At 50.2% G+C, this 27,907-nt stretch overlaps 1 protein-coding gene across 1 annotated transcript in view; it reads right to left on the bottom strand.

Moving 5' to 3' along the window:
* Positions 1–27,907, bottom strand: part of ADARB2 (adenosine deaminase RNA specific B2 (inactive)) — a 364,795-nt gene that overhangs the window by 108,346 nt on the left and 228,542 nt on the right. The window contains exon 2 of the mRNA XM_004278379.3: positions 584–670. Within this exon, the coding sequence (XP_004278427.1) occupies positions 584–670 (87 nt within the window). The remainder of the gene's footprint in view (positions 1–583; positions 671–27,907) is intronic.

Here is a 27,907-nt window from a genome sequence, read left to right as displayed (position 1 = left end):
TTTCTTTTTTTCCCCTTTTTGGTTTGGAGGGGAAAAAATAAAGGAAAGAGAGAAGGGATGGTCCCAGAGAACTAGATTTTTTTCTTGAGAACTCCAGAACCTAGAGTTCTCAATCACACAGTCACTACTAATATTTCCTACCATCCAGGTGGGGATGGGATCCTGGGGGTGGGGAACGGGATTCCAGGGAGGATGGGATCCCAGGAGGGGATGGGATTCCATGGGGGGGGGATGAGATTCCACGGGGGGATTGGGATTCCAGGTGGGGAAAGGATCCCGGGTAGGGACAGGATTCCAGGGGGAATGGGATCCCAGGAGGGGATGGGATTCCAGAGGGGATAAGATCTCGGTGTGGGGGGGATGGGATTCCAGGTGGGGATGGGATCCTGGGGGGGGATGGGATCCTGGGGAGGGGGGAACGGGATTCCAGGCGGGGAAGGGATCCCAGGGGGGTGGGAGCAGGTCCTCCTGCTCTGGGAAGCCCAGGTGGTGCCCCCCACCACCCCAAGGGTCTCAGCCTTTGGGGTCCCCCCTCTGCACGTGGGGCTGGGACCCTGGCTCTCGGGGGAGGGGCTCTGCTTACTGAGGTTGTCCTCATCCTCCGTGTGTGCGGCCCCGGGGCTCACGTGCTTGAAGGAAGCGATGAAGGCGGACAGCGTGCTCACTTTGTCTGGAAAGAAAAGAAGGACAGGAAATGCACTTTTGACATCGAGTTCCAGAAAAACTCAGTGCTTTCATATGTTCTTATTACTGAGGGTTTGGACATGGGAGGTTGAAAGGTCATTTTTGGTTTTAGCCACTTCATTCTGGTTCAGTCTTTTATTGAATTTCTGACAGCATTTTATCAAATTCCCCTCTCCATTCAATTTTAAACTTTATGATTTCCATCTTTCTTCTTTTCTTATTTTTGGCATCTCCATGTCCCTCAAAACGAAGTCACCATCTGCAGGGCAGCCCCCTAGCCTGAGCCTGCAGGGAGCTGGGTGGGCAGGGCCTGCAGACAAAGGACGTTTCGCAGAGAGGAGCTAAGGCCAGTGAAGAAATGCCTCAATGAAACGAGAGTCCTGCAAACAGAGCCAAGACTATTTCTCCCCAGTAGTGGAGAACCTGTTTGTGAGCTTGAGGGCATGAAAAAAAAAGGACTTATGGAACCTGTAAAATATAGTTACTGTTTGTTTGAGCAAAAGTAGACTGAACAGGAGGGAACGGTCAGGGGCCCTAGAGGTTCCCCTGAAGTGGGGGTGGTAACTGAAGTGGGAGAGGAGCCCAGGGACCCCCTGCCTGCAGCCCCAGGGGTGGTCCCGGCTGCAGACCTCCTGAGCACAGCACAGAGGGGAACTCGGACCCAAGAGGGGGTGGCACTTGGGACCAAAGGGCTCAGCTATTTCCCTCTGAACAGAGACGAAGGACAGGTGGGTTGAAGCCCAACTGGGAGAAATGAAAGAATGACTACTGAAGGGACCAGAGGAAAGCTCCTTATATCAGAGCCCTAACTCTAACCCTAACCCCTAACCCCTAACCCTAACCCTAACCCCTAACCCCTAACCCTAACCCTAACCCCACCCTAACCCTAACCCCTAACCCTAACCCTAACCCAAACCCCTAACCCAACCCTAACCCTAACCCCTAACCCCTAACCCTAACCCAAACCCCTAACCCAACCCTAACCCTAACCCAAACCCCTAACCCAACCCTAACCCTAACCCCTAACCCAAACCCCTAACCCAACCCTAATCCCTAACCCCTAACCCTAACCTTAACCCCAACCAGAAGTGAGTCCACAGGAGAACTCAGCCCCGACACCCCCAGAGCCGCTGTGCTCAGACCCCTGCCCCTCACGGCTCTGTCCCCTCGAGGCCGCAGCTTTGTGACTTTCCATGTGAACCTTGACTATGTTTAGAAAACCGCAGAAGGCAGAATCCCTGTTGCTCATCCAGTGTGTCACAGGGTCGCCATGGGGTTGCCCTTGCCCTGCCCTTGGCCGGGTTGTCCAGGGTCCCTCGTCAGGGACACTTTAACATGCTCCGTGCACCATGCTGCCTTTGTCTGCTTCTGTCGTAGGAAAGGAGCTCCGGTTTGGGGCTCATCTAAGTGTGATCTCTCCTGGAAACGTCAACTGGCCGCTTATTATGCAGTCAGCCTCCAGGTGTCCAGACTCAGGCCTGAAACTTACTCTTTTTCTTTCAATTCTGAGCCTGTTTTCTCTTTAGCTGAGCTTTCCAGAGGCCACGGGAGTTCACATTGAAATTCATTCAGGAGCCTGTTAACAGCTGTTGTTTCCATTAGGGACGAGCAACAATACAATGTTCACTCGGAGAACAATAAATAACTCAAATACAGAAGTCCTGCTACCTCTTCACTCTGCCGAACACGAAGAATAAGCCCAGGGAAGGCCCAGTTCCCCAAACCCTCATGGCCGAGCTAATTTACTACACGAGAATGAAATCTCTTGCTTGAGTTATAATTTCATTAAGGGAGCCCAATAATGTCCCAGAAAGAGTGTGAAGCTCAAATGATTTAGTCTCGAGCATCTCAAAATGAAATTACAATCTTCTAATAAAGCAGGGCTACCAGCCAGACACCCACAAAAACACACTAAAACAATTCAGAGCTCACCTTAGCCAAACTGTGAAATACTTAAATATTGTTTTCCATCCATCAGAGTTCTCGATTTCTAGGGTGGCCAGATTTGTCAAATAAAAATTCAAGACACCTGGTTAAGATTGAGTTTTGAATACACAACAGATACTTTTTTGTGAATATACATCTCTAATATCATGTGGGACATACATACACTAAAAAAATTATTCATTGTTCATCTGAAATTCAAATTTAAGGCAAAGGACTTGAATAAGCATTTCTACAAAGAAGATATACAAATGGCCATTAGCACATGAAAAGATATTCAACGTCATTCATCATTAGGGAAATGCAAATCAAAACTATAGTGAGACACCATCTCACACACATTAGGATGGCTGCTATCAAAAAAAACCCTAGAAAGTAACAAGTGTTGGTGAGAATGTGGGGAAATTGGAACCCTTGTGCACTGTTGGTGGGAATGTAAAATGGTTCAATCACTGTGAAACCCGCAACTCTGCTCTGGGTATAGACCCAAAAAGAACTGAAAGTAGAGACTCAAAGAGTTATTTGTACACCCACATTCACAGTAGCATGATTCTTAATAGCCAAATGTGGAAGCAACCCAAGTGTCCACGGATGGAAGGATGGATGGATGGATAAAGAATGTGGTCTGTACACACAAGGGAATATTATTTGTCCTTAAAAATTCCCAGAAGGGAATTCTGACACAGGCTACAACACGGATGAACCTTGAAGACATTATACTAAACTCAATAAGCCGGCACAAAAAGACAAATGCTGTATGACCCATGTAGATGCGGTCCCTAGAGAAGTAGAAATTATAGACACAGAAAGGAGGATGGTGGTTCCCAGGGGCTGTGGGGTGGAGAGGGGGAGAGCTGTCTAGTGAAGACAGAGTTTCAGTTTGAGGAAATAAGAAAGCTCTGGACACAGATGTGGTGATGGTTACACAACAATACAAATGTACTTGATGTCACTGAACTACATGCTTAAAAAGGTGAAGATGGTACATTTTATGTTATGCATGTTTTACTATAATTTAAAAAATAAAAAAGAATTCAAATTTGACTGGACATCCTGTGGTTTTTCTGTGAACCCTATCCCTTCTTGCCCCATCCACTCCTCGGTGGATTTTGGATTTCACGGGCCGGCTTAAACCCAGCAGACAAACCAGGCAGGAAGCACCAAAGCTGCTGAGTCAGCCCACCTGAAGCTCCAGCTACCATCTCCTGCCACGATACTTCATGAAAGAGAAATGTTTAACCCTGAAGGTACATACCCTCTGACTGAGAAACAATTGTTCTTAAGAAAGGACCAGACCGAGTCTTTATTTATTTATTTATAAATTTTTGGCCGTAGCGCACGGCTTGCGGGATCTTCGTTCCCCGACCAGGGATCAAACCTGCACCCTTGGCAGCGAAAGTGCAGAGTCCTAACCACTGGACCGCCAGGGTCCCCCAGACCGAGCCTTTACAAGGTCATTAGGAAAAAGGGTGAGGAATTACATTTTCTATTTAGAAAAATTCTAACAGAAATTATTTGCTGTCGATGACTTTTTCGGTAGTTGTTTTCTTGACATGTGCCTGTCAGTTTCGTATCTACTTCTACTGGCTTCAGGTGAGCAGAGCCCCAGTAGCCAACTGGTTCTGGTCTTTGTGTTCCTCACGGTCACCTTTGAAAACCTGGTTTCATGCCGGTTACTTACTGATGGAAAATAGAGGCCCTGCTTTTCTTTCTCGCAGCTCTGGTTTGGGTCCGCTGAAAGCAGCTGGTTAACAGGACTCCCAGCCTCTCACTGGAGAGTCAGAAGAAGGAGAGGGTCTTCCTCCAGGGAAAGCGGCTGGAAGGGCTGGGTGCTCCCTGCCACACAGCTGTGTCTGTGGCTCTCAGCTCGGGCCCAGGGGCCCTGTGAACCAGCTGGATGTTGGCCTGAGTGAGGTGCACTGACCTGGACTGGCCCCTGTGAGGAGGGCACCTGGGGTGGCCTCCAATCAGGGGTTGTTTCTAGGGAAGTTCTGGTCACCATCCATCATATTAACGGTGTCTTTAATGAATTACTTGGAATGATCCAGGGCATTTGTGTTATAAACCTCATTGCTCACTGCAAAATAAGTGGCTCTGGCCCAAGTTGATGTGATTTCAGATATTTCTGGAGCACATGGAGAAGCATTTTCAGGGGCAGAAGCCGTTTCCTGGAAACAGATGAGATCCCATTGGTTGACAATATTGATAATGAAGAACAAACACAATTTGGTAATGACATAAAGATAGAAAAATGGAACAATATGGAGGGTTCAGAAATGGAATCACACCTGTGTGATCAACCGATTTTCAACAAAGATCTCAAAGTCATACACAGAGGTGAAAGAAAGTCTTTTTAACAAACAGTGCTGAAAACCTGTACACCATCTTGGAAAAAAGTGAATTCTGAGCTCTATCTTGTATCATAATGAAAATGTTCACTAAATGGATCATAAAATCTAATACTATGAAACTCCTAGAAGAAAATATAGGAGATTACTTTCATGGTCTCCGTGTTGGCAGATTTCTTAGACATAGAAAGCACCAATCATAAAAGAAAATATAATTTTCATCAAAATTAAAAACTTCAGCTCAATGAAATACACTGTTAAGCAAACTAAAAGCAAGCCACAGATTGGGATAATATATTTACAATCAGGACAACTGATTTTTATCCAGAATAAAAGAAGAACTCTTATAACGTATTAAGAAAGGACAACAAATTCAAATTAAAAATATGGGCAAAATACTTGAACAGAAACTTGACAAAGGAAAATATTCACATAGCCAATAAACACATCTCCAAGCACTCAACAGTGGTACACATTAAGGAAATGCAAACTAAAACCATAGAGAGATATCAACACACACCCTTGAACGGCTGGGACTAAAGGTAAACTGTAGGTGCAGTCAGGGCCCCTTATCGGAACGTGGGTTTATCTTTTTCTTTTTTCTTTTTTGCTTACTTTATAGATTTGGAAGCTCCAATGTATTTAAAAGGCTTTAAGAAGACTCTCAAAGATAAGGCTCTTTGGAGCGATCCTCAGACTCACGTCCAGACAGCCGTACATATGGAAACAGAGGGAGCAAGAACCCACGTGAGCGTGATGCGGGCCACGGAAGGTTGCAAGCATCAGGCCCCGCCACACGCCCCACAGCTGCGGAGACTCAGTTTACCCACGAGGAGCCGGAAAATGTCGACGTTTTGGAGCCTGCTTTTGTGAAAGCCGTGTTTGCTTTCACAGACTGTTGTGTTTATCAACAATTTATGAAACAGTTTTTACCAAGTAAGATGAAAATTTAAAAAATGTCTTGCGGCACGAGCCCATGTCAGTTACCTGGAAAATCCGTCCATGGGAAATAACATGTTTGCTGGAAATTTTAATAAAAACCATAATTGCTAAAATACCTAAGGATTTGATCTTCTACTGCAAAGCACTAAATAGTTCATAGGTTATTTTTTAAAAATTAGATCAATCACACACTTGGGTTCTGCCCTATTTCAACCGTTTGGAGTGAGCTTTTGTGCTTGTGTCCTCTGCGTCTGTGAGCCAGGCGCTGCCCCGTCCAGCCCAGCTCAGCTGCGAAACAGAAAGAAGGTGACAGTTGGAAGCCGCCGAGCGCGGTCAGTACCTTTGGGCTACAAACCACAGCCTCCTTTACACGTTCCCTTCTTATGTTTTCCTTTTGCCAAAACGCACTCTGACAGATGGCCCCCCTCACACTTGACCCACTTTCCTCCCTGACTGTATCTTCTCCCCCAACACAGGTATGTCTTGAACGGATGCCGCTTCTATCCAAACACAAACGCAAATCAGCCTGAACAGGTGGGTGACCTCGGGAAGTAAGAAAATAATTAACCTCCATGCAGGTAGGAGAAAGGAATAATGTTTTGGAAGAAAGGCAAAGATATTTTCTCGCAGATTTTCAGGAATGTGTATTTTAAGAGGCCATTTTCAAGCTGCCATCTATGAACAAGGGGATTCAGGCGAAGAAAGAATCTGGGTCTGCACCGAGTTCTGTAACACAAGAGGGTCTGCTTCTCACAAGGAGTGAGGCTCTTCTGGAAACTTCCAGGTGCATAAAACTCACGCTTTTGGTCTTGAAACAGGCATCCAGCCTGTGTCTGTTCCTCGTTCTTTGTATGGGCTGAACTGTGTCCTCCCCCAAAATTCACGTTAAGTCCTGACCCCCAGGACCTCAGAATGTGACTGCATTTGGAGATGGGGTCTTTAAAGAGGTGATTAAGATTAAATGATGTCTTCAGGGTAGATCATAATCCCATGTGACTTCAAAGAAGAGGTGAGGACCCAGACACTCGTGGAGGGACCACCACGTGAGGACACGGAGAGAAGGCGGCGTCCACACCCAGGGGAGAGGCCTCAGAGGAACCAGCCCTGCCCACACCTGGATCTCAGACTGCCAGCCTCCAGAACTATGAGAAATAAATGTCTGTTGTTTAAACCTGTGTCTGTGGTCCTTTGTCATGGCAGCCCGAGCACACTAATATATTCACTCAACAAATCTTTATCGAATGCAAATTAGTTGTACCCCTAACCAATAATTTCACACTCTAATGCTAGGAAGGAACGGTGCTGAGGGACTTGGCCTGTCCAGGGGCACCCGGGAGGTCGGTGGGGGGGCGGGCACCTTGCAAGAGGTGACCTGATAGCTAATAATACCGCCCACCCCTTACTGCGCACAGGTCTGGCTCCAGAGCCAAGCGTACTTCCACTGAAAGGTGAGTCTGGGATGACCCAAGTCAGGGGAGGGGAAGGCCAGGCTGGCAGAGGGGCTACCTTTGCAGCTCTGTCTGGATGCATCCTCACCACCATGGGCCTGGAGTCTTGATTCTGAACAGGGGGCCCCAGGGGGCTGGAGGGCAGCAAACATAAACCTTCTGGATTGTGAGGGGTGAGTGGGAGGGATGGTGGGAGAGGGGAGAGTGGGGGAGAGGGAGAGAGAGAAAGGGAGGGAGGGAAGAAGAAGGAGGGGGAGAGAAAACTCTCATCCAAGATGGGTCTGAGGCCCAGACCTGGTCCCCAGCATCACCCCGCACTTGCCCCCGGGAGACCCGACATCTGGAAAGTGTTGCTGAGGGGACACGGGGGCCAGTTAAAATATCCGGTGGACACACCTCGACTTTGGCCAATTAAACAGAGATGTTTCGCCTTCCATCTCCCTGGATGGGCTCAGACTCGGTTATGAGATGGTCAACTTCCATCTGGGCTGAGTTTCACAGGTTGGAAATCACTAGAAAGTGACGGGCCTGCTTGAGACTCACTGAGGGACAAAGAGGAGGAGGGGACAGAGGAGGTTAAAAGAAGAAAAGCAGAAAAAAGCACAATAACCGTCCATGTTTATGCTCCAAGGGGCTGAAACTTCCAAATGAGCCGGTGAGGACTCTGCAGCCGACACCCTGGCCTGGGTGTGAGGCTGGGGTCTCTGGGCTTACCCGGGAGACCCTTCGTGCAGGGCTGGGATGGGGGTTGAAGAGGAGGAGACTTTTTCATCCATGACAGACTCAAAGGAAGTCAGGGATATCCAACGCCTGAATTCCTCTTCAAAGCCCCCAAATTTCATAGGAAGGGATCCCCTAAGTGAGAGCTGCAGTAGCTCCTGCCGCGGGGAGGACGGCTAATAAATATGCTTATAAAATAGGACCTCCAGTGCACGGGAATTAGAAGCATGGCTCTCAAGGAGTTGTTGGAGCAATAAGAGGTCTCTTATGGAATCCACCATTTCCTCGTGGTTTAATTTCTCGGGCATATTGTGCTCCTCCTGGGAAGCTACCCCTCAAAGTCATGGGCTAAGACCTCCCCAGGCCAGCGTGGGCCACCTCCCGGAGGACTCTGCCCAGGCCACGGTCCCGGTGCTGCGAGCAGCCTTGAGGACCACGCAGACATCCCAGCTACACCTGGATTATTTTGGGAAGCGGGGGTGGGAGCCTAAAACAAACCAGCTCGCACCAGATCATTCTACGTGAACAGCAGGCAAAGACACGGATGGCTGACATGTGACTGACGGGACGGGGCTCTGCCAGAAAGTGCATTTAAACAGCAGAAAATCTGCATCTAAAGGTGTGTGTTCACACTTTGCCAGGGCGCTCAGGGCCTTTGGGAAGCCCTGCGCTCTCCTCTGATGCTCTATAGGGAGTGGTGCACACGCCAGTGTAGACATCTCTCTAGATTCCTTTCGGGTCCCCCACGAACCTCAGGGTGCAAGGGCTACTTTGGGTTCTGCCCCTCACACTGAGGACAGTGGTCCTGCTGGACAGTGCGCGGTGTCAGACCCGACGTCCCTGCGGCCAGACACGCTGTGCACCACCTTCTCCATCACGCGGGGAGAGGCCAACCTGGGGACGGGTGGCGGATGGCCAGGGAGGTGGGAAGCTGAGCTCTGCGCGACGCTGTCCAAGACCTTTCCAGGCTCCGAGACCTGACGGGAAAGCCGGAGTTGCTTCCAGGACATCTTCCTGATCCTCCTTCTGGCCAGTGTGGTCGAGGCCCACCAGCCACTCCTTCAGCAAACGTCCCTTGTCTGTCCAGGTGCCGAGTGCCTGGCCTGCAGCACCCTGGTTGGTAGCACCTGTCTTGTAGACTTTTCTGGGCAAAGTTTTTGCCCAGATTGAAATGTGTTTCTCCAATTAGGAAAACAGATGTGTTCTCGCTTCATGTCACTCACACAGGTGTCTGCCGTGGGAAGCCCCCTCTGGGACGGTCTGGGACGGTCTCCTCTGGTTCCAGGGCTGCTGGCGCTCACGGTTGGCGGAGGGTGGTGTTGATGTCAGCTCCAACGTCCAAGGCGAGAGGAAAAACCTGTTGTCTTGCGGTTTCCTGTGTTCGTCTGTGACACAGTGAGTCGTGCGTCCACAGAGGGGTCCCTGGTAGGGGCGGAGGGTGCTCCTGGTCACCTGGTCAGAGAGAGCAGGTGACCAAGGGCTCCAGTGGGAGGTTGAACTGCAGGGAGTTTGGGGCTGAAATCGGGAGCCTCCACTGCTCAGCAGCTCTGAGGACCCGTGAGGCCTCGAGGGATGGTCCTGTGATTCGGGTCAGGAATTGAGGTAAAGAACCAGCTTGAAGCAGGAAATTCTCAGGAGGTGAGAATTTGACCCTAAAGACCCATGCAAGTCCTCCGAGAACTGTTGTCAGTGACCTGCAGATACGGTGACAGGTACAACCCTCTGCGCGAGGGGCGAGTCCTGCACAGGCTCTGCGATTCACATCCCCAAAGTCCTCCTTCCATGTTGCTGGCTCTTCACACGTCTGGTGCTTCCTCTGCTGGCATCCTCTGGCCTCCCCGCCCTCCTCTCTTTGGAGACATGCTAACCACAAGTCCCTCTATTTTATAGCTTTCCTTCTATTTCCATTTTATAAAAAGGTTTCTCTGCCCCTTAACACCATCCAGCGCGTCACAGGACACCATCATTCTCTGCAGCTTTCTAGGCCTTGAGCGGATGCTGTCGCCTCTTACATTCCCAAAGGCCACCGGATCCAGGATTATTTTTCTTTTATTTTCTAATATTACTTTAATTACTTAAGTACTGAGTTGAGCTCATTTGGAAACTAGAAACAAGACATGACAGAACCTCCCTGCAGGTCGCCCTGTCCTCCGCGGGCTTTGTTTAGACTGGTTGTCAACACTGTTTTCTTCTTCAGGGCAGTTTGAATGTGGCTAATTTCTTATCTCTTACAAGAATTAGATACTTCAATAACCAAAAATAGAACAACTGATCACATAAGTAATTGTTTAGAGAGCAGGTCAAACTGCTAGTATCTGAATTTGCAAGTTTAATTATTTCTCTTTAGAATGGACCTCTTGGCTAATGTATGAAATGATGTTTATTAATTTGAAGCTCCCTAATGGACTGGTCTCTTCATGCAGACCGTCTCAGGACAAGTGAGGGCTGCTAATCACCCTTCCGGAGCTGACCCCAGCAGCCCTCCACCGTTCTGACGTGTGTAATGATCCATGATGTTCCCCATTACCCCACGTAATGGGGTCACACGTATCGACAGACATCAGTCCTACAGAGTGCTGAGAAGACCCCTCCCTCCCGGCCCCCGACCACGCCTGCCCCTGTGCCTCTATGTCCTTCACATCAAGTACTGTCCCCCGTCAGTCTGGCTACTTGAACCCAGGGAGGAAACAGCTGGTCGTTGATTCCATCACCTGTTTATTCAGCGAAGATTGATGGAGCACTTACTACACCCCAGGATCTAGAATGTTCCAGAATAGCCTAGAACAGCCTAGAACTCCCTCTTCCTGCTGTATTTTCTGCACAGCCTTTATCAGCATCTTCAACACTATGTGTCACACTTGCTTGACTTCCCACCTCTCCCGACTAGAATGTGGACTTCATGCGGGGGAGGATTCCCTTCTGTTTTCATGATAAGATCCTGCGATCTGCAGACAGGACCATTTCATGGGATGCGTGGGCACTAGTCAGATGGGACTGAACAGAATTTTGGTCAACAGGGTCCTTTTCCTTTGCTCCTGGATTTCACCACAGTGCAGCCTTTCCCTCCTTTCTGAGTGAACTCTTGTTGGTTGGCAGGGTCGTCCACGTCTGTGGCTCGGGACCCCGCCTCTCAGCCTCCTGGTTAAGTTGCTAACGAATTCTCAGGCATCAGGAGGGGCTGCAGGCAGCCTGCAGGAGTCATGGTGGTGCGGTGTGGATAATCGAGCCCTAAGACTGCCTTGTCAATAAATGTCAGTATTCACCCGCTCAGGGGTTTTGTGATATCGTTTTGGAGATGCTCCAGTCTTAACAGTTGCTGTTGAGGAAACTGGGGAAGTGACCAAGCAGAGAAGAGTCCCTGTGTCCTGTGACCAGGACTATAAGGGATGCTTTAACAGAGAGAGAACTAGGCAGGGGCCTGACCAGGGAGCAGGGGTCAGGGAGCCCTCCAGGAGGGGGCAGAGGTCGTCCAATGATATGACGATGCCCATTCTGTGTCACAGCCCAACGCTGCCTGTGTTTGGAGGCAGGTGTGAGGAAGAGGAAGAGAAGAAAATGAACAGAAAAGCTAGTGTGTGCCAGACGAGGACGAGGTGAGGCCGGTGAGCACAGGCTGGCTGGGCACTCCGGGTGCCGGACGGAGCGGCCGCTGCGCTGGGCTCCCCAACAGGCCGCTCCCGGCTCCTTCAGAGCCAGAGGCCGTTTACAGAACGAGACACACTGCCTTGTGAAATATTAGTTTCTTATTACTTCTATCAAGCAGTGGAGTAGAAAGTGGCGTGGTAGGTGGATTTTCTATAAGAGGCAACGTGTGTGTTCTCTATTAGATTCCACGAAAATCAATTTGCAACCCAGTTCAGCCTGGTAAAATTAGATCTAAAACTATTTAATTTTGTTTCAAGAGTGTTTTTCCCATCTGATGCCTGGCCTGAGGACATACAGTGATAAAATACCTTGAGTTATTGCGGGCTCTGTGCGCGTGTGTTGGAGGAGACGCACCCGGTGTTACGCAGCTTCCCAGCGGCCGGTGCCCAGGATACAACGCGAGTCACCCCCATCACTGCGAGGCTCATTTTTAACACTCTTATTTGCATTCCACATGGTTTGGTAATAAGATGTGGCACGTGGATGTGTTTAATTTGCCTGAGGACGTGCTTTTGTGTTTTCGGAGTCAGGCCCTGTGCTAGAGAGGAACTGTTTGGGGCAGCGGTGCTGGGGGTGGGCATGCTGGGCTGAGTCTGGTCGGGTGGGGCTGACACTTAAACACAGGAGTGGGTGGAGGTTGGAATTGTTGCTTCTTCAACTGAAAGTGTCTCCGTTTTGGGCTCTGAGAAGACCTGAAAAGTCGGAGAGTTCCAAGAATGCCTTGTCAGACACTAACTCTGTCAGCTCCTGCTGAGGGGAGAATCCACGTTACTCTTTGCTGGGACCCCAGGCCCTGCAGGCTCCGAGTGTCACCACGGAGTGTCACCAACGCTGACAGTCAGGCTTACAGGACTGCATGGTGTCAGGTGAGGCAGCACCCGGCTGGGCCCGGACCTCAGTTTTCTACTTTTCCACGAGTTGCAGTGAAAATTGTGCCGAGCCTGTGGGAGCAGGAGGGATGTGGCCTCAGCTTTCAGGGGGGATTGGGGGAGGCCAGACCTCGCCCTCTGCGTGGCAGCGGGGCAGGCGTTGTTTCCCAGGATCCTGGTGGACGGACGCCATTGGGGAAGCACCACGCTCGGCACCTGCGGCATTGTCACCACTTTTCCACGTCCTGCTTCGCAGCCCTGTCCACCTCCCATGTCCACCGCCCCCCGCCCCCCCATCCACGTCGGAGAGGAAAGTCGCGTGGGGAGAAGTGACGTGACCCTCGGCAGCACAGTTACCACGCGGGTACCATGGTTCATGGGCAATGGTGCTGCGTGTGCCGTACACGCGTCGCCTCAGCTCCCCTTCCAGCCTCGGCATCCTCCCCGATCAACACACGGGCTCACACAGCCCCCACCAGGCAGCTGAGGTGGCACCCTACGACCACACTGAATTGTAAATGCCTCTGGGAAATGGATTGTACGTTATTCAGCGCTGTGTCCCCAATTTATCCCTAAGAGTTGAAGTTTCATCACGATTTGCTGGACCCGCCTGCCGGCCAGGATGCCACCCACCTGCCCTTCACTTTTCTGCACGTGGCCCGCCCTTTCTCCGAGCAAAGTCAGCATACGGTTGCGTCTGGTTTTCTTTAGAGAATTGCGGCAAGACCTGGGGCAGCAGTTCTGCCAAACAAAGACAGGTATTATTACCCCAAACGTTTCCAGGAGCAAATGCACTGGTGGAATCTAAGTTCTGTCAAGTGAAGCAGACTTCTTTACTGGAGGGCTTCGGAGGACTTCGAAGGACCACGTGCTAAGGTCACTAGGAAATCTCAGCCACGAGCGCACAGCTGCTCCCCAGCCGTGGAGCCCGTTTGCCCCAGCAGCACAGGGACTTCTTTCAAGGAGACAGAACCTGAGACGAGCTGACAGATGGGGCCGCAGAGGCCTCACCACGTCCTTGGGACAGCCCCGTGGGCATTTCCTAAGTGACGGCTGGGAAGCTCTGAGCCTGGGGGAGGGGGAGGGAACAGGAACCTAAATAATTCTGTATTTGGTACAAAAGTGGGTGTGAATGAGTAAAGATGTGGTCTAGTCAGAGAAGATCTTGTCATGTTATTTCTGAAGTTCTGTTCAACAGCCATTCTACGTGGGAGAGTCCAGGACAGAGAATGTTCTTTTCCTCTGAACTTACACTCCAGTCTAAGCTCAAGACATATTTCCCTTGTCAACCAAGCAATGCAGATTGTGGTCCAAAGGTTAATATCCACACACACCTGAGAAATGATTGTAATAGTGTGTCCTTTACATGTAACCATTAAGTACAAACTATATTAATCGTTCACAGACATCTGCTGAAAGATGAGCTGGCATCTCCGAGCCACATAAAGGCCCCCCGCTTTAGTGGGGTGCATTGTCACTCAGCACCTATTTTCCTTCCCCCACTTCCTTGGGGGGCGCCCGTTCCTGACTCCTGGCCTATGGGCTGGGTAAGGCCGACCCCCCTCTCAGCTTCAAGGGGGGCTCTCATGACCTGATCAGAAGAACCCCCCTCCTGGCCAGAGTGGACCATGGGATCCGCTGGGCCCAGTGCAAAATGGAAACGTGGGTCCTTGTTCAGGGACCATTACGATTTCCAGAAGGAGACAGCAGAAGATTGAGCCAAGGGCGGGCCTTTCAAGTGGGGCTGCATGACCATGAAGGGTCGGGCCAGGACCCCCATTTCTCTAATGGGCAAGAGCAGCCCCCTGCCCTCTGAGCCTGGAGCTGATCCCCTGCAGCCGTAGGAGAGCCTGGCCTCAGGCCACCGTGCACGGCCCACAGGCTACTGCTGGGTGTCTGACCCCTGCAACCAGACACGTCCTAACTTACAAACCCGCTCACCACCTGCCTCTTTACACGTTTTCTGTCGGCTCATTTCCCTGTGAGATGGACTCACACTATACCTCTGGGTCACTGATCATCCCAGGACCCATGCATGTGAGAGGCTCCACGGGGGCCCATTGGCCAGAAGTGTCCGTGTCCCGATGATCGCCACCAGGGGCATCTGTCGGCTTCCATGTGTCCGTGTGACCAGGACTCTGGCCGGCTGTCACCCCCATCTGTTGTGGACGAGGCTAGAACCGCAGATTGAGATGCAGGGAGAGTCACAAGCCTGGCTCCTCTCCTTGAAATTGGGATGTGTTTTTTTTTTTTAAAGAACTTTGTGCTGCTACAGTCAGGAGGGGCCACCTCCACTTGGGGCTTGTTCTTGGCACAGTGAACAGACTCAGGCGGCTTCTGGGGGAAGCGGCCGCCCGACCCATCTGGGGACCTGGAGAGGTCGGGTGTTGTCACAGCGGCAGGCGGGGATTCACTTGGACTGGCACGTCTCCTCTCTGACACCCACAGCCTGTACATTTTGCGGGGTGTCTGGGGGTGCATTCTTCCCCCAGGCTCCTGCAGCGCCTCGACGCCCTTCCTCTGAGGGGCCGCCCGTTGTCTGTGTCCTCCAGGTGGCCCGGGTCTCTTGGCTCCTACGCTCCAAGTGTGTCCTCAGGTGTGTCGTCAGGTGTGTTGTCAGGTGTGTTTGTGGAGCTCCCGTCCCAGCAGAGCTGGTCAGAGATGAGCTAGGGGAGCAGTGTCACAGCACCAGCTGCCTGTGAGCTTGGGGTGCGGCTACCCTCAGGGCTCAGAGGGAACTTGGGTCATGACCCTCCTTTCCAGAGCTTGGAGGCGGAGGCCGACCAGGACGGGGGTACCTTCGCGCTAATGGGCTCTCGCTCCGTTTGTGTCTTCCTGATGACAAGCTCCGGAGTGCCCTATGGCTTATTTAATTAAAACATAAGTGTTTTCGTCCAAAAGGAGGAGGAACAGAAGGCAAATCCTTTCTTTGACCTAAGCAAGTGTCGCCGGGAACAGCCTGTGAACGTGGCCGCGCAGAAAGCCACAGCTTGTGGATGCCGTATTTGAGATTTGAGAGGTTTGCGTGCAGAGGGCTCAGCTGAGGAGCTTCCTCGGGGCCCATCGAGCTTCTGGGGACACACCTCCGAGACTCTCGCAGGCCCTGCCTCTCTGCGAGATGCATCAGGATTGATGATGGGGACTGTGCGCCCTGGTCCCCGGGCGGCGAGCTGACAGCCTGCCCTTGAGTCTCGAGATGGACGATAACTCTGCAAAGACAGAGCCACTCATCCGTGGGGCTGTCACTGCTCTGCTGGTGTGTGTCAGAGTGGGCCCGGCAAGGTCAGCACCACGCCGGGGGGCTTGGGACGCGTGGACTCCACTTCGGTCGCCTGTGCACCTGGTGAAAACACGTCATTGCGGGATTCAGCCATCTCCTCTCCTGGCGCCCAGCAGCATCGTGGGCTGTGAGCTGCCGGGGACCCAGCGTCCAGCTCCACCCTCCAAGAGAGACTTGCATTGCTTCAGAGAAATCCATGGATCCAAAGGGATGCTGACCAGACTCCCAAAGGCTAAGTGATGGACAGTCTTTTTGAGATCCCCCAAATTTGAGCTGGAATGAAATATATTAGGACCATCTCTCTCATCCCCGAGGAAGCAGTGGGTTAAGCCCCAGAGCACATATTTTCTACTAGTTCTTCTCATTAAAATTGTTCAAGAACTTAGACTTTGAGGAACGCTACCTCCCTTTTTGCCCAAATTTAACTAAATTAAATTTCAGTTAGAAGCTTCCTACATACAATTCCTGGTGTTAGAGCTGAGTGGGCATGCGAACCCCCCCTCCTGCCTCCTCCATCCCCAGGGAGCCTTCCACCTGCTCCCAGCAGGTCCTCAGAGCCCCTGGGGTGACCTGGGGCACAGCTGCCAGCCGACAAGAGGACAGCCCTGCACGTCCTCCCTGTGCCCAGTGCCTGTAATCAGCTCGGTGCTGGTAACCCGAGTGTTTATTGCTTATTGACTACGTCTCAAGAAAAAGGTATAAAGCATCAATTTGGTGTATTACCTCAACTGATGCTCACGGCAATCTTACGAGTTAGCTGCTATTATTGTCCTTCTCATCAATAAGAAAACCGAGGTGTGGAAGGATTAAGCGATTTCCTCAAACTCAGGCTCTCTGACTCCCGGCTTCCACAGAAAACCATCTCCATTGAGACCTCCATTCATCGGGGTCCCAAGAGTCAGTGTGCTCTGGGGAAATGTACCGTCACACACCCAAACTTCACGATGCCTCAAACGAACCTGTTTATTAAACCCTCTGCCTATAGACTCTGATTACAATTTGCTCTTTTCAAAGTCGCCAGCCTTGATACAGGCATAGATTTTTATCCTGCTGAATGGACTGAATGTGTGGTCCGGATCCTGGTGCCGTATCCTGGTGGCTCCCACTCAGGGCTAATCAGCCGACGTGTGTCACTGTCTTCCAGGCCCGAGACCCCCCTCAGCTGCTCGGGCATGGGCTGCCAGACACCTCTGGACACACGGTCACACCTGCTTTCAACTCAGTCCTGCAGCCGTGAGCACAAGCTCCCGGGACACAGGGAACAGACGAGGGGGTCTTCTCGGCAGGTGAGGGGAAGGTGACTGAAATCCACTCAGGCTCGTCTTCCTATAGGTCCCCTTCTCGTTCATCTCTGCAACCTCCGTCCACTGACACTGACCCTGGGGGTTCCCAGAAATAAATATGACCTTGACTCCCCACCCCCCATGGATTGGTGGGTGTCTCAAACTTCAGAGAAACTCTCAGATAACCTGAGCTTGTAGGCCACGGTGACGTAGGGCAGACCAAGCCGGGTGTTGGGAAGTAGAATGAGAACAGGGAATGTGGATAGAGCACTGGCTTAGTTCTCTTGGGTTGTCTGAAATGAGGACGCTTCGGGCCGGACAGAGAGCGAACACCTTCTGTGACTGGTTCAAGGACTGTGCTCAGTCCAGGGCCCTCAGGGGACCAGACCTAGCCTCCTGCCATTTCTGCCGCCCCATCGGCCCCATCCGTCCCTGCAGCCCGGGGCCTGTCCTGCCACCTCCTGGGCTGGACACTGCGTTACTGGCTCTCTCATTTGAGTAGATGATGGATGGAAGAGGGACAAAGAGGGTGTTTGGGAAGCTGTGCAAAACAGGGGGTGAGCCCAGAGCCCCCAAAGGAAACCCCCTCAGAAGGCTGGGAGGACACACAGGGACCCATCCACACAGTCCACCCATGTCTGTGACCCTGCTCTGAATTAATGTGTCATTTCACACAGGCACTTACCAAGTCCACTGAACACCCACTAACAGGCCCGTCAGTCCCTGCTGGGGTAGTGGGGAGGCCTCATCAGACAAAGACGTATTCTCCCATAACGGTGCTGGCCGGCCCGGCGGGAAAGCCTCTGAGACTGGACTGTCCCCTCTTTCACGGTCCCCCAGGGAGCTGGGGTGATGGCCTGTAGTGTCCCCTCTCTTCTGCAGGCAACACTGGAAGGGGCGCCCGGGTCCCTCATCCCAGCACCTCCGGGGGGAGTTTTCGCTGCCTTTCATGAGGATGCTGTGTGTGTCTGGCTAGGAGGGCGCTGGATCAACACTGAACGGACCTGGACAGCCGGGAACACCAGCTGCCCTTCCTTGGCCTCCAGGCCGGATGGGCAGGTGGGAGGGTGTCCGGAAGAATCAGTACTTCCTGGTGCGCTATTTTCCTAAATCCTACCTGACTTACACTAAGACTCTCGATTTTTTAACCTGAAGCCAAGAATTTGATGCTTTTCCCCCTCCAGTAACTGTCTTCAGGTACTGAGGGTCCAGTGCTGGGCTGGGGGATGGGACAGGTGGGAATGGGGACCCAAGGTCAATGCAGCCTGGACAGACCGGGGGTGTCGTGGACGGTGCTGCATGGGGCAGCCCACCCGCTCCCCCTGCCCCCCGTCTCAGCTGGCCCTGGGCGTGGGTCCCGTGTCGCTCGTGCTACTTATAGGCTGCTGTGTGCAGGGAGGCTGCTTACAGGGTGAGAAAGCGCCCGCACACAGTACGTGCCACCTACGTGCTCAAAAGAATCCATTCTGCAGCAAAAGCTATTCTGCTTTTCTGCTTTTCTTACTGAAGTTTGGAAGCTGTCTCCTCATCACTGTCAGTATCATTTCTCTACGTAAATACTCTAAAACTTCTGTTTAAAACAACTTTTACCTGGAATTGACTTAAAAACATGGCAGAAATGGAGACTCCAATAGGGCTGGTACCTTGATTTCTGCTTTGCTCTGGCCAAGTTACCAGGAATTTTGAGGAGAGCACTTGTTTTCTGAGAAACTGTCGAGGACTGCATGGCAGGCGTTTGGGGCAAAGGCAACAATTGAGATGAGGGTGCCTGGTGGAGGGCCATCCTGTCCCAGCACACCCCGCGAGCTTGGAGACCGGGGGGCTCACCCGAGGGGGTCAAACCCGGACAGCTCTAGGATCTTTAAAGAAAGTTGCAAAACATTCTCAAGAGCTGGGCTTCTCTGTTGTTGCCTGTACCACCTGAAGCGTGTATTGAAAAGGAAGTCCAGGAATGTTTGCTAAAAGGAGAGTTTGCAGAACAAAGGAACTTTAAAAATCTCTGCATGCAAATCTGAATTAAACTTGGGCTTTAGCTCTGTGGGTTTGTGACTTTGCTCCTGCTTTAAAAATGCGCTCCGTTTTTCTTTAGAGCTATTATATAAATTCAGAAAAGTCCGAAACAGCAGAAAGTATTTCTTCTGAGCCCATGATGAAGCCCCCGGTAATCCCGCTCTCTGAGAGAATGTGGACAGACAGAACTTCAGGGATCCACTCGCGAGCACTGGAAGGATCTGAAGAGTCTTGGGGGTGGAATCTGGCCGAGGAGCGGGTGCTGGGTGCGCCCGGCTCCAGGGTCTGGCGGGTCCGCTGGTCCCCATGAGATGCGGGCGCAGCTCTCGGTCCCACTGTGGACCTGTGTCCCCCCAGACTGCTCAGTCCTACCAAGCCACTTCTGAACCCAGTCACCCTGTGAACCCCAGTTTTCTCCCCTTTTCACAGAAGGAGAAGCTACTCACGCATTGTCATGAGCATCAAATACGGCAACGCCATCCGGTGTGCAGGCGAGATTTGGGGACACGGACTGTTCCTTTTCCCCTGAGCCCATCACCGTCCTCCCCACTTGAGACCACCCTGCAGAGAGCGGGACCTGCTCACTGTCTCGTGACCGACAAGAGGGTGGATGGACCCTGGGGCTGCAGACCCTGGATTCTGAGCAGATGAGGCCACAGGCAGCTTGGCCAAGATCCCACTGCTGAATAGTGTGGAGGCATCGGAGACTGCCCTGCTCACCCTGAGGGGCCACAGTCAGGAGGGGGTGTCAGAGTGAACCTGGGGGACCAAGCAGGGCCCTGTGCAATTTGGAGGGTTGCTGGGCACACGGACTCGGGACGAGGTAGGACGGTGGGCTTCCTGGTGAAAGCACGCATGAAGGGTCAGCAGGGGAGCAGTGGTTCCACCCCACAGCTCATCCTCCGTCCACTGTCCCTCTGTCCATCTCCTCTGTCATCTGAGTGATGGCTGGGTGGGTGGGGGTGTGGATAGATGGGTGGGTGGATGTTTGGGTGGGTGAACAGATGGGTGGATAATAGATGGGTGGGTACACAGAGGGGTATGGGGATGACAGATACACAGACACTACACCTCAACAGAGTGGAAGAATATATTTGGGAATATGGAGACTCTCCAATTAAGAATTAAATCACTCCTTTTTTGTGTGTTGCTTATATGCACAAAATGATCGTTTGATTGGATTTTCCTTCATCATTTCATCCAGTTGGTTTTGTGCAAATAAGCTACTTCAATTGAGTGGATTAGCTGTTTATTAAAATTATAAACAATAATTCAATTTCTGGTAAGGATAAAACTAGACTAGGAAAAGTTATTTGTTTGACTCAGTTGATGAAAGGGTAAAAAGAAAATAATTGTCAGTTAATGTGAGAAATTATGGCTTCCTTAAATGCCATCTCTTCCAGGCGGTCTTCCTGATTAACTCTAAAATAGTAGCGTCCCTGGTCTCTGGACGTTGATAGAACTCCAATGGCACTTAAGTTATGGGGCCTCGTGTGGGCGATTCTGGTGTTGAAAGCCTGGATATCAGGTCTGGTTTCATCACTTACCAGGTGTGGGATCATAATCTGCTCAGTGAGTGTCTCCAGACCTCAGGTTCCTGCTCTATCTGACGGGAAATAACAGGATCAAACTCAAGAGCAGCTGATGGGCATTAAGGGTAGCCCGTGTCACAGCCCCTTGCAACCTGGAAGGATCTAGGTAAGTGCTAAGTGTCACTGCTGCAGGTCTCTTTTCCGTATCATGTGCCACGTAGACGCTGGACTCAGCCCTGTGTCTGACGAGAGCAGTTTGGGACAGTACCGCTGATCCAAATTACTTCCTACTCCGTGCCCTAGCTAGTTTTAGGTTGAACAACATGGATAAAATAGTTAAAAATAAAAAAGCACAATGAGCATTCCACATTTCTGTAAATATATCAAGTCTTCTAAAGTTTCTCAAAACGTTCAGAAAAACCCAACAGGATGCTGGCATTGACAGTTGTTTATTTTCTAGTCCCATTCAGATACTCTGGGGGAAAAATACCCACATCTCATTTTCGTTACTATTTTTTGGAAAAGTTCCCTTTTCTCTTGCATGTCCTTTATGCCACACACCAGGCACGTATGTCCTACGCTCGTTTTGTAAGTGTAACTACATAGCCAGGGAAGAAAAAGATTCACCTTGAACACTGGCTTTTGGGCAAATAATGAGGTTAAGGAGATGGGCATGTGGACATACTTGGTTTTAAGAAGAATAAGACCAAAGCAGGGGTTTATATACACACGAAAATGCAAGGTAACACCATTTGGCTACTGACCATTTCACATTTTTGGCATCTGGGAATCTACTCTTGATGTACTATATAATTTAAATTTAGAATCTAGTGTATGGAGAAGGGACCCTCACTATGATACACTTAAAAAAATCACGACGGAATCAGGATAAGAGGTTTACCTGGGCTCTCACCCAAGTGGGCTGAGTTCTAGGGAAACCAAGAGCCGCTCTTTGGAGGGAAAAGAGCGAGTCCAGAAGGCTGGTGGAACACCCACCGTGGTGAATTACGGGGGATGCGGGGATAATCTTGGCACAGCAGTTTTGATAACTTCTCATTACTGCTCCTTCCAAGCAGCTCTGGTTAGATAACCGGTGAATTACACTGTCCAAGGTTACCGCTCAGACAGCCTGCTGAAGTGGGAATTTTCCTCTTTCATCACTAGATCTACATGTTGGGTACATGCTCGTTAGCTTTCACACGACGTAGGAGGGATTCATCAGCTCCTCCGTCTCTGGTACTCGCTTTAAGACTCTTTAGATTAAAGATGAATCAAAGTGATTCAGTTCTGTAAGTTGTGGACTAGAAATCAGCGTCTCTCTGGACATCATCCAAGTGTAAAATGTAACACAAATTGCCTTTAAAAATTAATAATTCACAAAAATCTATGGGCTAAGCCCAGTCTGGCTTGAGAAGATAAGTAAAATAAATATTGTAAAGTCAAGTTTTAATAATCTGTGGTGTGGAATTTAAGCACAAGAGAAAACACTTAGCAATTAGGCAGGAGCATTCGGGGCGTGATGAAATGTGAATAATCATGTTTAAAGGCCCCGTACCTCACTCGCTAGCAGGAAACATCGTCTGTGGTTCTAACCTAGCACACACAGCTCACGCCATTTCTCTGTTTAATGAGGTCCTGCCTGGAGACGTTCATGTTTGAGTAGTTACTTTTATAAGTATTTTTACATCGACAGTTCTGTGTAAGGCTGACAAGAAGCGGCAGAGACAGATGTTTGATGAGGGAGTGTCAGACCAGCGCAGTCATGGGAAATAATATAATTAGATCTGTCACTAGGCTGGTAACCAGTGCTCGGCGTATTTATCTAATTATTGAGACTGCACATGTACATCTGAGGGGATTTCATTATAAGAGGTTTAAAAGATTTGGAGTTTAGGCTGATGTCCTGACTCTATGTACCAAAGAGAGGCTGGCCTCTGGGCTACAGTTTTTCTCGATGAAGAATAAAATCACTGATGGCTGATGGCAGGTCCTCATTGTCCAGAAAGAGGCATCATCAGAAAAGGCAGAGGAAGTGAAATAGTCAGAGGCGTGGGGTGTTCTCAGACGTGGGGGCCGCCTGCTGCAGAGGAAGGAGACCAGAGCCAGATGGCGATCCTGGAGGACCGTGTCCAGAACCACGGCCCCGCGCCCAAGACAAACCAGAATACAGTCCTGAAGGACCCGTACTGAAGTTTCCTCTCTATAAGTTTGACGTCCCGGGAGCTTGCATTACGCGTCTACCCTGAGTGAGTCTGCAGAGGAGATGGGGATGGGAGTCTGGTCATCCCTGAAGCACCCAAGGCCTTCCTCTCTGCTCTGCTGTGCTCCGCGCCCCCTACTCTCCACACACTGCGCCAGGGAAGCCACCCAGAGCCCCACACCCTCCACCTATGGTCAAAGCGCTGGTAAGAGTCAAAGCCAACGACACAGGCACGTGAAAAATGCTCCACATCCTTAATTATTAGAACAAGGCAAATCAAAACTACAGTGAGGCATCACCTCACACCAGTCAGAATGGCCATCATCAAAACATCTACAAATAATAAATGCTGGAGAGGGTGTGGAGAAAGGGGAACTCTCCTACACTGCTGGTGGGAATGTAAGTTGGTGCAGCCACTATGGAGAACAGTATCAAGGTTCCTTAAAAAACTAAATATAGAGTTACCATATCACCCAGCAATCCCAATCCTGGGCATATAACTGGACAAAACTATAATTCAAAAAGATACATGCACCCCAATGTTCATAGCAGCACTGTTTACAATAGCCAAGACATGGAAACAACCCAAATGTGCATTGACAGATAAAGAAGATGTGGTATATATATACAAGGGATTGTTACTCAGCCATAAAAAAGAATGAAATAACTCCATTTGCAGTAACATGGATGGACCTAGAGATTGTCATACTGAGTGAAGTAAGTCAGAAAGAGAAAGATAAATATCATATGATATCGCTTATATGTGGAATCTAAAATATGACACAAATGAACTTATTTACGAAACAGAAACAGACACAGAAAACATACTTGTGGTTGCCACAGGGGTGGGGTGGGGGAGGGAAGGATTGGGAGTTTGGGGTTAGCAGATGCAAGCTATTATATATAGAATGAATAAACAACAAGGTCCTACTGTACAGCACAGGGAACTATATTCAATATTATGTGATAAACCATAATGGAAAAGACTATGAAAAAGAGTATATATATGTATAATTGAATCACTTTGCTGTACAGCAGAAACTAACACAACATTGTAAATCCACTATGCGTCAATTAAAAAAAAGAGTCAAGGCCAATGATGGTGGCCAGGTCACTAGGGTGGGACACTGGGTGGAGAAAGAATGGGCTTGGACACCACCTTGGACCTGCCTTGATCTAATCCAGACAAAAGGAACCTTCCGCATGGAGGTGAGAGTCAAAGCTTTGGCCATGGACTGAGTGTTCGTGTCCTCCAAAAATTCATATGCTGAAACCTAACCCTCAGTATGATGGTGTCAGGAGGTGGGGGCTTTGGGAGGTGATGAGGTCATGAGGGTGGAGCCCCCATGATGGGATCAGTGTCCTTACAAAGAGACCCCAGAGAGCCCCCTGTCCCTTCCTCCAGGTGAGGACACAGCGAGAAGACCCCTTCTGTGAACCAGGAAGCGGGTCCTCACCAGACACCGAATCTGCCAGTACTTTGACCTTTGATTTCCTGCCTCCAGAGCTGTGAGGAAGGATTCCTGTTGTTCAAGCTCCTGTCTGTGGTGCTTTGTTACAGCAGCTTAAACAGACAAAGACAGCCTTATGGTCAAGAGCAGCACACGTCTGCGCCCGTGTGTTCCGCAGTCTTGGCCTCCTGTGCAGATCTGCATGGGATACTGGTTTCCAGGCCAGGAGGCTCGTTAGGATTTGGGGATCTGAACTCCAGCTACGCTCAACATAACTAAAATAACGGTGCTCAAGTGACCCCGGTTTTAATTTCAAGATTGCTACTCGGTGATGTCACAGAAGCCACTGAATATTTCTGGGTAACAGTTGGCCAATTTCTAAAAGCTGTGGGAGTGTGGGGGTCATGGGGCGTTGGAACATAGTCTTCTCTAGGGTCTCTTTGATTACAGAATTTTATTCACGTATTGAAAAATATTTATTGACATCTCCGGGCCGGACACTATTCCACGCCCTGGGGATATGGCAGTGAAATCACTTACCCAGCCATGGGTCCCATGAGGAGTGAAGACGTGTGGCCCTTGGAACATGACAACAACACCCACCTTTCTGGTATCTACAGCTGACAAGACCCGCAGCTAAACAATCTGAGCCGAGGGCAGAATGTGGGCGTCTCCCCGTTTTACAGAGCCCCAGAGAGGTGCCCTGACTCCCACAGCCTGTCCTGGAGCCTCCAGCCAGTGCCGGGGATGCCGGGACGAGTCCTCTCTCCGTTCAGCACCCTGTGCCTCCAGCGGCAGGTCCCCACCTCTGTCTCTGGCTGCCTCTCCAGCCATGCCCCCGCTGCATCCCCCTAAGTTAGAGGCCCCAGCGCACACACGTACCCCCGGCTTCGAGCCACTGCTCACACTGCTCATCGCCTCCCCTCCTACAGTTACTGCCACTTTCTCTTCCCTGCTCACCTGGATCCCACTCGGTCCTTAAGACCTAGTCTGATCCCTGTGTCCTCTCTGAGGACCCGCACGAGCTTGTAGCCACCTCTCCATCTTCCTCACTCCTGAAACACTTGTGGTCTCCAGCCTCCAGCCAGCCTTGTCAGAGGATGTTTTGCACCAGCAGGGCTTTCTCATGGCGTTCATCATCCTCAAGGTGAGGCTCAGCTTTTCCAGGGAGGGGGGACCACTCGACTTATCTTTTACACACTTCTTCATACCTAGTGGGGTTCTGAGTATACAGTAGGTTCTCAAAGACTCTATTGACTGATCTTAACTGAGAAACATAGGAGAATATTAAAATGTTTTCACGTGACTTGGGAGTGAGAGGAGTCCAGGGTCATTCCCCTAATTACGTACTAGTCTAGTGGATGCTTTGTCTGCCTGTCTGGGGACAAGAAGACATGCTGTGTGTCCCAAGTGGGGTCTACGTTTAGAGCTGCGACTCCAAACCTCACGAGAGGCAGAGCACTCTGCAGACTCTTCCTGGTGTTTACGGACTTGTGATAAAGCTTCATGTTCTAGTGGGGTGTTTACAAATGACTTCCATAGGCCCCTGGAGAACTCAATCACTGGCTGGTCTAATTTTCTTGGATCATCTCCTAGGAAAGTTTCAGATGTGGCAGTGAGGTCAGCTTCTCAATGTGTTCTTTTAGTGCACATGTAAACTCAGCACTTTGTGTCTCATAACAGTGCACCAGGAGATAGAAAAAAGAAAGAGCGAGAGAGAGAGATAAATAAAAAATAAAAGGCACAGATGGGGCCTGGACAGTTTCTCATTGCTTGTTCCATATGATAGAACTCAACACATCTGGTCTGCTACGAAAAGCATCTTTGCACTAATTTGTTTGTCAGTATCCATTGAGAGGACGATCTGTCATCCTGTCGTATTTCGGTTGCCCCGAGATGTTTGAAGACAAGGCTAGCCACAAATTGGAACCGTGGACACCAGGGAGTGGTAGAAACCACCAGCTGTTCTAAGTAACATCAACTGTGATATTTTTGAAGCAGAAATTTCAACCGTATCTCTCCAAAGGCATTTAGCAGCTGCAAGGATAAAAGCTCATCACTGTAACAGGGGAATGAGTCTATTTCTCCTCATGTTCTGGTGTGTGTGTGTGTGTGTGTGTGTGTTTGCGCGCGCGCGCATGTGTGTACACGCACTAACCCTTATTACTGGCCGGAAAAACAATAGAATGGGATGGTCAGAATTCAAAGAGAATGGGACCTCTGTCTTGCTCCTTGGTATTTTAAGGCTTTCTGGTCAAAGGAAACATAGCATCATTCCATAATTTGTCTTGATTTGCAGGAACCAGAATTGAGATTTCATTGTGTTGCTCCGTTTGATTTCACAATGGTATAATCTGGTCATGGCTCCCCGTCCTCTGACTCCACTGCACCTCGTCACCACCTGCTCTTCAGGACATATGATGCTAAATGGTATTCATTTGTTTACATTTCTGTCTCCCGTAGTTAGTTCTAATCTTCCCAGAGCACAGAGACTATGTTTTGTCCTGGAACACAAGGGATGCTCAACAAATGTTATTTGGATTGAACTAATTTAAATTTCTATCTTTCAACAAGGTAGGAAGTGTGCCAATCTGTTTATACCTGACGGGCTGCCCGTCAACGTTCCAAAGATTCCTTTGCGTCCTCCTGTCCTGTCACCTCTCAGCAGGCCCCTGTGGAGAACCGCAGTGCGGTAGGTACTACGTTCGTTCTCCTTTGTGTCTTGTAGAGGACAATTGGGGTCTCTAAGAAGGAGAGGCTTCCTTTGCCAGCCTTCTGAGGTCTCCTACGGTGCCCACCCCCGACAGCTAGCTTTGCTCTTGGCTTGGTAACCCTTCAGTTCCTGCCTTTCTCATCCTTCTCCATTTGTCAGCAGGTCAACGTGCAACCTGACTTACACAATGCTCATGGTGTGTAGTGCACATGCTGGAACAGACTAGTAAACACCAGCTCCCGCCAACATCAAAGCCTTCCAACTGCAAGTCTGTTGCCAGAGAAAGTTGTGCAAAGAAGGAGGAGAGGACGGCTGGATGTGGGCCGAGTGGGGTGGGCGAGCTCCACAGAGCAGCGCTGCTCAGGAAGGCCGGACCGCCATATCGTTTCCTCCCTCTGTCCAGGCAGGTCCTGTGAGCTGTGCTACGTTTGCCAGGAGGTTGTGTTTATGTTTTATATTTGACATAAAATGACAAAACAAACTAGTACAGAGAATGGGAGTCAAGATCTGATGTGTAGAAGAGCCTGTGGTTTAACAGATGGTGGTATTTATGTTCCAGGGTCAGAAGCAATGTGGCAGACAGGTCAGTACCTCAGGACAGCAGATCTCCAGATGCCGGAGCCACTAAGTGAGGGCTGCACGATTCTTCAAGATGTACCAATTCTGTCATCTTTGGATGAATCCGGTATTTCACAGTAGAAAAACAAACAAGGAAAAGTCTACCCCACTTCTGGGCATCAACATTTGTAAGTGCGTCTCCCTTCCGTTTTTATTTTATTTTACTTTGCTGTTGCTGCTATGAAATGGAAGAGCTCTCCTGCACGGTGACTGGGTGAGC

The sequence above is a fragment of the Orcinus orca genome, chromosome 2 (assembly GCF_937001465.1).
Source record: "Orcinus orca chromosome 2, mOrcOrc1.1, whole genome shotgun sequence".
NCBI classification, from domain to species: domain Eukaryota; kingdom Metazoa; phylum Chordata; class Mammalia; order Artiodactyla; family Delphinidae; genus Orcinus; species Orcinus orca.
The sequence above is the reverse complement of the archived record's forward strand: the minus strand, read 5'-3'. Positions and strand labels throughout refer to the sequence as shown.